At 38.4% G+C, this 12770-nt stretch overlaps 1 protein-coding gene across 2 annotated transcripts; it reads right to left on the minus strand.

Annotated features, from left to right (window-relative positions):
* Window positions 1-556: 556 nt before the first annotated feature.
* LOC146390961 (Fc receptor-like protein 5) lies at window positions 557-12294 on the minus strand. Of its 2 annotated transcripts, XM_084923846.1 has the most exons (19): window positions 12106-12294; window positions 11912-11947; window positions 11449-11715; window positions 10657-10926; window positions 10293-10559; window positions 9931-10203; window positions 9569-9829; window positions 6408-6686; window positions 6025-6300; window positions 5617-5913; window positions 5225-5500; window positions 3591-3833; window positions 2498-2605; window positions 2357-2372; window positions 2172-2269; window positions 1980-2024; window positions 1810-1869; window positions 1529-1591; window positions 557-1438 (listed from the first exon to the last, which is right to left on the minus strand). In XM_084923846.1, exons 1-19 carry the CDS (start codon window positions 12140-12142, stop codon window positions 1107-1109), a joined length of 3504 nt encoding a protein of 1167 aa, XP_084779972.1. In that variant the 5' UTR covers window positions 12143-12294; the 3' UTR covers window positions 557-1106. The 2 variants fall into 2 exon arrangements, with proteins under 2 accessions (XP_084779972.1, XP_084779973.1); XM_084923847.1 differs by lacking the exons at window positions 557-1438; window positions 1529-1591; window positions 1810-1869; window positions 1980-2024; window positions 2357-2372 and having other exon boundaries at window positions 2178-2324.
* Window positions 12295-12770: the final 476 nt, after the last annotated feature.

Consider the following 12770-nt stretch of genomic DNA (forward strand, 5'->3'; position numbering starts at 1 on the left):
TACATGTCCTGCACCACCTTCACATACTCCTCTGCTACTCCTGACATCCTCACGCAGTACCCCACACGCTTGGCACCATATCCTTTCTCTAGATCCACAAAGACACAGTGAAGCTCCCTCTGACCTTCCTTATACTTCTTTCTCAGCATGAAGCCATATGCTGCCATATCACTGACTGTCACCTCTCTTCTCAACTTAGCTTTAACAACTCTTGCCCACAGGATCACGGTGTGACTCGACTTTAATATCCAGCAGCTGTGAAAATGTTGATGTTTAAAAGTTTAAGAATTAATGCTTTTTTATGTTTTTGTTTGTTTTTTCATGTTGCTGTTGACCTTCTCTTGTTTTATTGATGCCGTGCCTCCCTTTAGGGACCTTCAAAAGTAAATACATAAAATGAATTTAAAACAGAATAAAGTAAAACTAACTAAAGAACAGGTTTAATGGTACCGAAGACGTGTTTTTAAAAGGGCTACAAATGAGTTTCTTCTTATTATTAGAATTAGAATTAGAATTAGAATTAGAATTCAACTTTATTGTCATTGCACATGCACAGGTACAGGGCAACGAAATGCAGTTTGCATCCATCCAGAAGTGCTTTAGTGATATAGATATATTACAATATATATTAGCAATAATATAGATATGTAAGTATATTACAGAAATGGGTCTATTATGGTATGTTATAATGTACACGGTATGAAGTATGTTGTGAATATTCTATAACTATAGGTATGTACAGGCTGTAGTGAGTACAAGCTATGTACAGGATATGAACAGGATATAAATATGAAAAACTATACAGAATATGAAATAAATAACTTTACAGAAATCTGAGATATACAGTTATACAGAAATGGGAACTATGCAAGTTGTAAACAGTTGTAGGGTTAAAAATTATCGTATGTACAGAATGATTATTTACAGAGCTATACAGTAGTGCAGTTAAGATAAATTAGATATGTGGATAATTTCTACAGTATCTATATAAAGTGCTAGTGGTTGTGAGTGGTGGTTCAGTCCATGTTATTATTGTGTGTTTGAGGGTACAGTTGTCCATTGTGGGTGTGTGTATGTTCAGTCCATGTGTTAACGTGGGTCAGATGTCAGGAGGCAGAGTTCAGGAGTCTGACAGCTGTGGGGAAGAAGCTGTTCCGGTACCTGGTGGTCTTAGTCCGGAGGCTCCTGTAGCGCCTCCCAGAGGGCAGGAGGGTGAAGAGTCCATGTGATGGGTGACTGGGGTCTCTGATGATTTTCCCAGCCCTTTTCAGACACCGCTTCCTGTAGATGTCCTTTATGGCAGGACGTGGTGCTCCAGCGATGCGCTGGGCAGTTTTCACGACCCTCTGCAACGCCTTCCGGTCCGAGGCAGAGCAGTTCCCGTGCCAGACTGTTATACAGTTGGTCAGGATGCTCTCTATTAAGACATCTAAGCTCCCTTGAAGTTAACACACATGTAGCCCAACACAAATATGTGATACATATTTCATCCCTGAAACTAAATATTTGGTACATTTAATATTTGTACCTGTAGCTGAGTTTGGATCTACATTATGGTAGTCAGTGGTTTCCTCTGGATCATCACGCTTTCCTGTATATTAACACGGAAAATATATGTGGGTATCATGACTCTGAAGGGCCTTTAAAATTTAAATGGTACAGTATACAAATGATATTTTATTCACTGAAACTTAAATGTTACATATATTTACAGGTATGATTTCAGAAGTGCACATGCTTTTGGCTGCATGATGTATTTACATTTATAATTCAAAATCTGTTTTGTATTTTCATATTTTTTGTACTCACTCCTCTGTTCGACACTTCTGAGCTGAAGAGAGATATTTCTGTAGTCATCTGTCCGTCCACCTAAAATGAGGACAATTGTACTATTTTAGATTTTTATTTCTCAGTAGAAATACGATTTCAATCTAATCTTTAAGAAAAAAGAAAAAAGAAAGACATATCTTATACTGTACCAGTGTTTTCAGAAGGTCTACATGACTCATAGACGTTCATGTCCCCTTTGGGTCAGTGAGAATCAAGACAATGACAAAATAATCACTCTGTGTGCAGTAAACTTGCAGCTATATTATAACTGTGAATATAAACATGAGTATAGAAAGGTTCAGCTGTAAATGCTCTTATTTTGTAACAGGTGTGTGGCTGACCGTGAAGAAGAGAGGAATATATTTGCTGCTGATTTTCATCCGGGCTCATAGTTTGAACTGTAGCAGCAGCCTGACTGGTTTCCTGAGACTGGGCTGGTCTGAGGTTTTAAACAGGCTCAAGTTACAATGAATGTGTTACATAGTGTTTGTTCACTGGAGACAAGAAAAGAAAGTGTTTTACCAACCTGATACAAAGTGTACCTATGGAGAAGACAGTAATAATCATATTAAATGGATGAGAATTACAAATAAACATAATAATTGTCCATACCATGGCAGTGTCTGGCAGTTAATATATGAAATAAAAAAATAAATAAATAAATCACCCTTTGATTTTTTGTGCCAACAACAGAGCAGCAGGGACAGCAGAAGAATCACTGAGACACCACAAACCAGCCCCGTGATTAGAGAGACAGAAAGTGAAGATCTGGATCCTGTAATGATAAAGAATAAAAATTAGCCTCATCTATAATGATATAACCCAATCAATGGGATACATCATGGGCAAAGGACACTTTGAACCTGACAGGCATTTTCTGGGTTGTCTGAAGATGTCTGTAAATGTTTTGTTAAATCAGAAAGTCATCTCTTAAAACTGTCTGTGAAGGTTCTCAGTCATCCAGGTCATCGTAGTCAAAGGAGCTTGCAAAGAAAAGCGTCTGGACTTCTTTAAGTTACTTGAAGACGTTTCACCTCTCATCCGAGAAGCTTCTTCAGTTCTAAGGTCAAATGGTGGAGAGTCCCAGATTTAAACCTAGTGGGAGTATCCCCCCACAGAGGGACAAAAGGACCCCCTGATGATCCTCTAATCGCCTGAGCCAAGGTGTGAAACTGGGTGTGGGTCCCAATCAGCCAGAGTTTCGGGTGTGTTCATTGTGAAACCTGGCCCCACCTTATCATGCGAATTCCTGAGGTCAGATGGCCCAGGATGTGAGTGGGCGTTGTCCCTCTGTGGGGGGATACTCCCACTAGGTTTATATCTGGGACTCTCCACCATTTGACCTTAGAACTGAAGAAGCTTCTCGGATGAGAGGTGAAACGTCTTCAAGTAACTTAAAGAAGTCCAGACGCTTTTCTTTGCAAGCTCCTTTGATCTCTTAAAACTGTGGAGATGGAAAATATTGTGAATGGTTACATAGTAACGACTGGGATGTTAAACAATCAACACTATAAAAATGGCTAAACATACAAACTATAAAATACAGTTTTAGTTCAAAATAAGGGTTTGCATACTTTACGTGGGCAGGACCATTTTAACCTTCTTTTAACCTTTTAATCTTCTTCATTTTCACACTTAGATTTTGTAGACTGTCACTACTGGCCGGCTGGTTTTATTTCATGAGCCTTTTGTTTAAATCTTTTGAAACAGAGACAACAGGGTATTTCTTCTCTGTCTACAACTGTATCGTTCATACTTACCTTTTACTGACATCCAACTTTCTGGTGACTCATGCCCTGAATAGTCACACTTGTAGAAACCTTCATCAGACTTTGACACTGCATGGGTATTTAGCTTTTCTCGGTCATCATTTTGAATTAGTTTCCCATTTTTGTAGAATGCAACAGTGGAATTGAAGTTTCCTCTCCTCAACTTGCAGCCAAGAGCAACAGAGTCCCCTTCATTGACTGGATGGACAGGGCTCACCAGGATCACATCAGTATCTGTAAAAGCCATTAGAATATGAGAGAACTTGCCAACATACAGTCTACTGTTTCCATCCTTGTTTGGTAAATGAAGACAGTGGCACCAACAGCTCTAATCCTGTTCTTTGTTATGTTTTATTAGTATTATTTTTCCTCACACTTTTAACCACAGCATGATCATTTAAGCTATAGCTGGATTTCAGATGCATTTTTGGGTACATCGTCTCATCATTATGAATACTGTTATGACACAAAGCTATTACCACACCTATAATCATGGGCTCACATTTCTGCTTCATCCTCTGCAGTGTTGGATTTATTTGCAAATAAATAAATAACTCAGAAATGAGCACAATGTGTGCAATGGCTGTACTGTGAATTTAAATCCTGTTGGTGCCACTTAATGGAAAACTAAACTCTTGGTATCGTCATAATTATGTGGAAAATATATTTCAAAAATGTAGATATTGAACCATATAATGAAACATGTCAAACATTGTATAAATAATGTTCTATTCTGCTGTATACACATTGTAATAAGATGACTTGCAGCAAGGATAGATTTTTTTGTTGCAGATTAGTCAGTGTTTCAAGGTTACTATGCCATTCAGAAATACAGGCTACAGGTCTAACATTCAAAGAAGAGGCCACGTGGGAACATCATTCAGTGTCTTGTTTTGGCCAAAACTCATTTGAATGAAACCAAGATAACACAGAAAATTGTTTTCTTGTTCAGATTAATACAAATTTGAAATTCTTTTTAAAATATATAAATGCCACATCCACTGGACTAAAGAAAATAAGGACCATCCACGCTGTTATTAGGGCTCAGTTCTAAAGTTTGGATCTCTGATGGTTTAAGGTGCTTTAGTGACTATGGAATATAAGTTGCTTGGCTCATCTGAAAAGGCACCATTAATGTTGAAAAGTATATAGAGATTTTAGAGCAAAATATGCTCTCATCAAGATGACTTCTTTCATGAAAGTCCTTAGCTATTTGAAGAGTACAGAAGCTGAATTGGGCTGCCTGGAGTCCCAGTCTTTCACCATTTGAAAACAATTTGTGTATCACAAAATGAAAAACATGACAAAGAAGACCCAGGATTGTTGAGCAGATATAAGCCTCTATCAGAAAACTATGGGATAATATTGCTCTCCCAAAGGTCCAGCAGCTGGTTTCTACAGTCCCCAGATGTTTATAGACTGTTGTTAAAAGAAGTGGAGATGCTACACAGTGGTAAATGTGGCCCTCTCCCTTTTTTGGTGACATGTTGCTGCCACCACATTTAAAAGACTATTTTTTATACACTTTCTCATTTTAAAAGCTTAAACATAGACACTGTTTTCTTTCTTAATTTATATTTTACACAGCATCCGAACTCTTTAGAATTAGGGATGTAAAGACCTACAAGGTGCAGTGATGTTGATTCCATTGCTGAACTGTCCTGATTCAGACTCACACCAGTACACAGCATCTTGATACAGGAGACGATCTATGTTGCATGTGGATTCAGTCATTATCCCCCAGTTTCCACATTCCAGGAGTTCTCTCAGGTATCCGTGCTGAGTAAATGTCATCACTCTCCACTGAGAAGAGTTTCCAGAACAATTCAGAGATACTGAATCATAAATGAAGTGCTGCACACTGTTAGGACTGACTGTGAGAGAGGCTGCTGAATTTACATCTAGAGGAAAAACAAGAACTGTCATTTTTTTCTTGATAGATTAATAGATTGAAGACTGTGAATGCAATAGTAACACTTATTTTTTTCCTTTTTAAATTAGGAGCAAAAATACTGACCTGCAGACCAGACAAACTTTGGTTGACTGTGATCAGTGTGATACTCTGGGTCTCCTCTTCCAGCTCTGCACACATATCCTGCTGTGTGTGTCTGTCCATGAATGATGTAGGAGTCCTGTGCAGTCCCACTGCCATCAGGTAGCAGCTCATAACTGGAGGATTTCTCTGATAGATCAGGAACAGCTTTATACCAGTAGAAGCTCCATCCTGCAGACGGATGTTCAACCTCACAGTTCAGAGTTACTGAGGCTCCAGGACTCAGCCATGATGGAGACACAGTGAGGACAGGATGACGTTCTGTTGGGAAATTATATTTTCAGAGTGAGATCAAGAACAAGAACCTTAAGGGCAGATCGTCTGTTAATAAATGCAAGCATACAATTCACATTACATTTACAATTCACTCACCATAAACTATCTTTAGTTCAAAGGATGCACTCCACATTGTTGAATTCTGTTGTGCACTTCTCATTCTGCCCTTACACCAGTAGTGCCCATGGTGTGATTCAGAAACAGAGTTAATCTTGTATTCATTTTGGTTTGGAGGTTGATGTGAGCTGCTTGTTGCCCACTCATAATCCCACTCAGTGTCTTCTCCTGGGATCTCACATTTCAAAGTGATTGTCTCTCCGCTGTATACCTCAGGCCAGTTTGGATGCAGAGTCACAGCAGGCCTGTTTCTAACTGTTAAACAGATAAAAAAAAATTTATAAATAAAAATAAATAACTAATTAAATTACTTTTTAACATCTTCCATTAATTAAATAAATGAAACATTCACCATGACTCACCAGTTTTTTTAATACTGATCACATCACTGTAGTCCGTGTAGTAAACTGGGTTGCCTCGTCCTCCTCTGCACCAATAGTCTCCTTCCTGTGATACACCGATTTGTCCATCAGAGGGGAGAACAACTTCTGCCATCGTCAGTGGTTCTGAGGTTTTCTTGCCTCTGTACCAGTAGTAACTCCAACCAGCTGTAGATGGTGTCACAGAGCAGGTCAGGGTGACTGTATCACCTTCTAGAAAGACTCTACTGTCAGCACTGATGCTGGCCTTTGGTCTGTTTCCTGTTTAATTTAGAAAAAAAAGTATAATAAAATTACAGTGAAACAATTACTGCCCCTTTGCTTTAGAGACAATTACAATTTTACAAGCAATTCTTAAACGATACATAGTATATCTTAGGTTACGTTCATATTGCAGGTCTTAATGCTCAATTCAGATTTTTTGATCAAATCCGATTTTTTTGTCTGCTTGTTCACACTACAAATAAAATGTGACAGCAAACGCGCTCTAGTGTGAACCCTCAATGCGGCCCGCATGCGCAAAAGAAGACGTCACACACAACGCGCTCTGTTTAGACCCAGACCAAACAATATTGTTTGACTGATGGCTTTAATATAAAGACTTGTTTCAGACTTTATGTTTCCCAATTTTGCTTTAAGTTATAAAATAATTTTTGTTATTTACATATGGCCAAATAATGATCCTTATTGCTGTTTTAGAGAGGAGCGGTGCTTCAAAGGATAGTTGCAGATTTCTGTCAGAATCTGCAGATTATACAGTACAAATAAAATGTTCACGTTTCTCCAACGTTGTCTTCCCAACAGTTTCACTGACATCTACACGGGATGGCCAGGAAGCGTTCACGGTGTCGTCTCGGGCGCTGATAATTGGCGTCTGTCTTGTGTCAGTGACGTAAAAGACGGATTTAATGCGACATGACCGTTCAAACAGCCGTCGCTTTCTAAAACATCAGATATGTATCGGATTCAGTACCACATACGCAAGAAACCCAGGTCGGATTTGAAAATATCGGATTTGTGCTGTTCACACTGTCATACCATGATCGGATATGGGTCGCATAGGCTCAAAAAAGTCGGATTTGATGCGCTTTCGCCTGCAGTGTGAACGTAGCCTTATTCAGTAGCACTAAGCCTGTACCAAGTATGTATGTTTGCATCACATATATGAAATATTAACATTTGCAGTTATATGCTTTTATCAAACTCAGTTTATTTTTGCAGTCATCTGTTGGTAATAAATGCAATGTTATGAAAAAATTAGGACCGCACATTGAATATTCAGTTCTTAATAAGGAATATTCAAATATCAATGTCTAATTTTGTTATTATTTATTTTGGTAGAAGAAACTAATTTAACAGCAGGTGGTCAAAGGAGCTTGGAAAGAAAAGCGACTGGACTTCTTTAAGTTCCTTGAAGACGTTTCACCTCTCATCCGAGAAGCTTCTTCAGTTCTAAGGTTAAATGGCGGAGAGTCCCAGATTTAAACCCAGTGGGAGTTACCCCCCAAGGTTACTAAGTTCTGACCTTAGAACTGAAGAAGCTTCTCGGATGAGAGGTGAAACGTCTTCAAGGAACTTAAAGAAGTCCAGTCGCTTTTCTTTCCAAGCTCCTCAGACTACGATGACCTGGATGACTGAGAACCTTCACAGACATATTGACTTAACAGCAGGTGAATAACCAACCCAAAAAAAAAAAAAATTATATATATATATATATACATATATATATATATATCTTCACATCTCATTGTGTTCACTCTCACTTCACAGGAAATAAATATGAGAGTGCCCCAAGACATTGCACGTTTTAAGAGGTACATATTGCAGATAATTCCCCAAAGTCCTTTTTAATTGTATAACTATATTACTTTGATCTCCCAGTATTGTTCAAATTTATATTAAATTGAATTGCATTCAATTCTGACGTTCTCTACCCTTTTCATCGACACTCTCAAAGCAAATATCACATCTGCAATGCTCTTCTAGCCATGACTCCATCCTGCTTGCTCACTAATTATCACCGCCCTTCTCAACTTAGCTTCAACAACTGTTTCCATATTTTCATGTTATGGCTCATCAGTTTCATCACTGTTACTACAGCTCTACATTTCACACTTGATCTTGAAAATCTGCACCAATACAGTTCTCCATTCCTCAGGCTTGTGTTAAACAATGTGACTAAAAGGCCCACTGCCCTCTCTTCTGGACATCTCCACTGATGTGACATCAGGACCAGCTGCCTTTGTACTCTTCATCTGCTTATCAGCTGCACTCACTTCCTCCCTACTAATCCTCTGCACTTCCTAACTTTTCCCCTTCCATCCTCTCTGTCATTTTCTACATTCACGAGTTCTTCAAAGTATTCCTTCAGTCTTCTCCATCTTCTCTGTTATAACTGGAGCTTCGATGGATCTAACCTGTCTATCCGGCTCTACTGAACTTGTCAGTGGAGACTCTTCTTCCAAGGCAAACAAAGATTATGGGAATCTTCGCCCACTAAACCACCCCACTACATCATGAGGAGAGGATATTTCATTTGACTTTTATTAATGGTAGATCATTAATAAACAAGGCTTTTCTGTTAAATGAATTCTTCACCTCACAGGATTTTATGTTTCCCACAGATGCTTGTCTTAGTGCTGGTGAGTCCAGCCTATTCTTACAACTACCTTCTCTTGTCTGTTTTCAGCTCCCTTTGCACTACTGGCAGAGGTGGGGGTTAGCAACTGTTTTCAAATCCAGTTTCCAATGTCGACATTTATACTGTGTTGTGCACTCTGATCTACCATTAAGATTTTTAAATAGAATTTGCAGAGTTTGTGGGTGAAATAACCCTGAATTATGATCACTTTAAATTGTTGGTGGTTTTAATATTCATGAGTCTAATGTCTTCATCTTGTTGAAAGATTTAACCTCACTTACTCAGTGACTTTATAAACAACAAAAATGCTCATTAAACATGCTATGACCCGTTAATGAAGAATAATGATTTCATCATTATTAGTTGTAATGTTTATTATGCCATAAGGTTTTATAAATAATCAACGATGAACCAATAGATCATTAATGCCTTACACTATGTAGTTATTATATAATGTTACGCTTGTGCCTTATATAGGCATAATAAAATGAAACTTTCTTACCAGAGACTGTCAGTGTGATGACATCACTCCACTCTGTCACAGAATACAGCTCCTGTTTGTTTTTACCCATACACCTGTAGCTTCCACTGCTGATCACAGATGCATTAAGATTTAAGTATGCATTATTTGCCATAACTGTGCTTGAGTCGGGTTTGCTCCACTCATACTCCCACTCAGTGCTTCCACCTAAAGAAATCTGACATCTAACAGTGATCTTCTCGCCACTGAATATCAGAGGCCAGCTGGGCTCCAGGGACACAACTGCTTTGTTGGAAATTGTTTACAAAAACAAAAATGTAATTGGTCCAGTTTTAAATATTTCTGCATCCCATGTTAATCCAAATGAAAACGCTTAAACTCACCTCTTTTTTCAATAGTGATTGGATCACTGTCCTCTGTGAAGAAAACTGGGTTTCCTCTCCCTCCCTTGCAGTAGTAGATACCTCCCTGTGTGACAGTGATCATTTGATCTGGTTCTTTGTTTCTAATCACCTGAATTTCTGAAAAGACTGAGGCACGTCTGAACCAGAAGTATTTCCACTCATTGTAGCTCCCCACAGAGCAGCTGAGTGTTGCATTGCCTCCAGCTGGTATAGTTCTTCTCTCAGCAGTAATTGTGGGTCTGGGTTTGTTTGCTGTTTGTTAGAGTAAAATAAAGACGTTTTTCTATAGCTGGTCAGATGAATAAGAGTAGATAAAAAAACTCAAAGGTGATTTTACTTACAGACTTTTAGTGTAAAAGCATCACTCCAAGCTGTTGAGAAGAACAAGTCTCTTCTACCCTTACACCAATATTGCCCGTTGTAGGAAAATGAAGCACTGCTGATGTTGTATTCACTGTGTGTGGGAGGTGTTTTTGAGCTTGTTGTTCTCCATTCATACTGCCACTCAGTGTTTTCTCCTCCTTGGATCTCACATTTGATGGTGATCATATCACCGCTGAATATCTGAATCCAGTTCTGTTGCAGAGTCACAAAGGCCCTGTTGGACACTTTTCATACCGAAAATATCCCATCAATTCACAGATAAAACAATGGCAATTTTGAAAATGCACAATTTTATTCCTTTAGAGACGTTATCAAACTCACATGTTTTCTGAATGTGATACACTTTGCTGAGGTTTGTGAAGAAAACTGGGTTTCCTCTTCTTCCTCTGCACCGATAGATGCCTTCGTCTGAGACACTAATGAAGTTCTGCAAAGTATTCGTATCAATTACTACTTTATAAGAATCTGGTACTTGCCTGAACCAATCATATGTCCAGCCAGCAGAGCCCTGAACAGAGCAGGTCAGTGTCACCGAGCCCCCCACTGGAATAGTTGTCCTGTCTGCTGTTATAGTCGCCGTGGGTCTGAGTGCTGTTTGATTTAGAATACATTGTTTTTGTTATTAATACAATATTCTGGGAAAAACTCAATTTTAACTATTTTCTCATAATTTTTAGAGTAAAAGGCTGTGAAGTAATTCATGAAGTCAGCATCTCACATGACCAATTTTTCTCACTTCTCTCATAGATCATAGTATACATAATGTACCTTAGCTATATGTTATTGCACTAAACTTGATATTACTTCCTCATTTGCTGTCACATCCACAAGTTTTCACAACGCTCAGCTAAAAGTTACATCATACTTGACATATTTACTTCCTGCTACATTTTCAGCCTTAACAGGTCGACTCTGAGTTTGTAACCTAGCAGGAAATGTCTGCTTAATGTCACTGTCCACTCCCTGCTGTGCAGAGATCATTACATCAACAAGAATAAAAGAAAAATACTAAACAGAAACTTTGGAATAACATAAACTGAAACTCTGATGCTGGATTTAACACAGCTGTGCTACTGGAGAATGAAAGTCTAATAAATATGATTTATAGCTTACCTGATATGGACAGAGTCAGGTTATTACTCTGTTTTCTAAAATCTGTTGAGCCATTGTGACGACCAATACATTGATAATTCCCACTCAGCTCTGCTGTCAGGTAAAGTGAGTAGGAGCTACTTTTACTGAATTGGACCATTTCTTGAGCATTCCAGTTGAATTTGTAAAGCCAGTCAGTGGCATTTCCCTCTCTCATGTCACAGATGAAGGTTACAGACTCTCCAGCAAATAAATGGGACACGTTTGGTTTAAGGATCAGCTCAGCATCTAAAATCCAACGTGAACATAAACACACAGAAAAAGTTCAGACCAGATTTTGTCTTAATGCAGAGGAAGATTTCTCACTTTACAAGCAATTATTAATGTATTTTTAATATAATTTGCAAAAATGAAGAAAAAACAAGAATGTTATTCAGACATCAATCCATAGAAAAATTAAAAAGGAAGAAAGCTGTTCACTTACCTTGAGCGTCTCCACAGCAGAGGGTAATATTCAGCACTGTAACATATCATTCAATCATCAGTGGTCACATGTCGCAAATAAAAGCCTTTTTAATGAATAGAATTTTACCAGTAGTATCAATAGTTGGACAAACATTTAGCACTCAATATAGTTCAGTCTTTATCGGTCAAATAAAGGAAGTTACTTATACTCACAGAATAAGGACAGCACGCTGAGCACAGTGAGCCCCATCCTCACACTGAGCCTGAAAGTCTGTCACTGCTACTGACAACAGAAACACTGAAACAGAAGTGAGAAACAGAGAATGTGAGAAAATTGTAATGTTTCACCTGATTATGGGAGTAGAGGCTTTCTGCAACCTCGTTTTATGTGTTCAGCCCTTCACTGCTACTTCTCTTTTAGCCCTACATGAGGACACTGATGACATATCCTATTTTTAACTGTTGACACTTCCTGTTTTACTGTGGACAGTATGCAGAGCTGACATTATATATGATACCTGCTTCTGAAACTAAATTGTAACTGCTCAGATAATAATGTTTGGGAAAAGGATTTGTCGTAGTGTTTTAAGATCACCAGAATGTCATCAATGGTTTAATTTAAAAACAAATTCAAAGAAAAAAATGGAACAATTTATCATTGTTATGTCTTAGACTACTTAAAATCTGGGGTTCAAACGGGAGGTAGCAAATAAATTCAAGCCTGAATGTAGATTTTCTCAGGGGCAGATTGTTAGAACAATAATGCTTTAAAAAAAAAAAACAGAAAAAAGAAGGAGCCTCAGCTAATGCTTTATGTAGTGGCTTCCTGATGAGATGATGTGGGTGGCAGATTGCTGCAGCTGCATTCAGCCAGAGGC

Source organism: Perissodus microlepis, chromosome 3 (genome assembly GCF_051167445.1).
Source record: "Perissodus microlepis isolate ML-2025 ecotype Zambia chromosome 3, ASM5116744v1, whole genome shotgun sequence".
NCBI classification, from domain to species: domain Eukaryota; kingdom Metazoa; phylum Chordata; class Actinopteri; order Cichliformes; family Cichlidae; genus Perissodus; species Perissodus microlepis.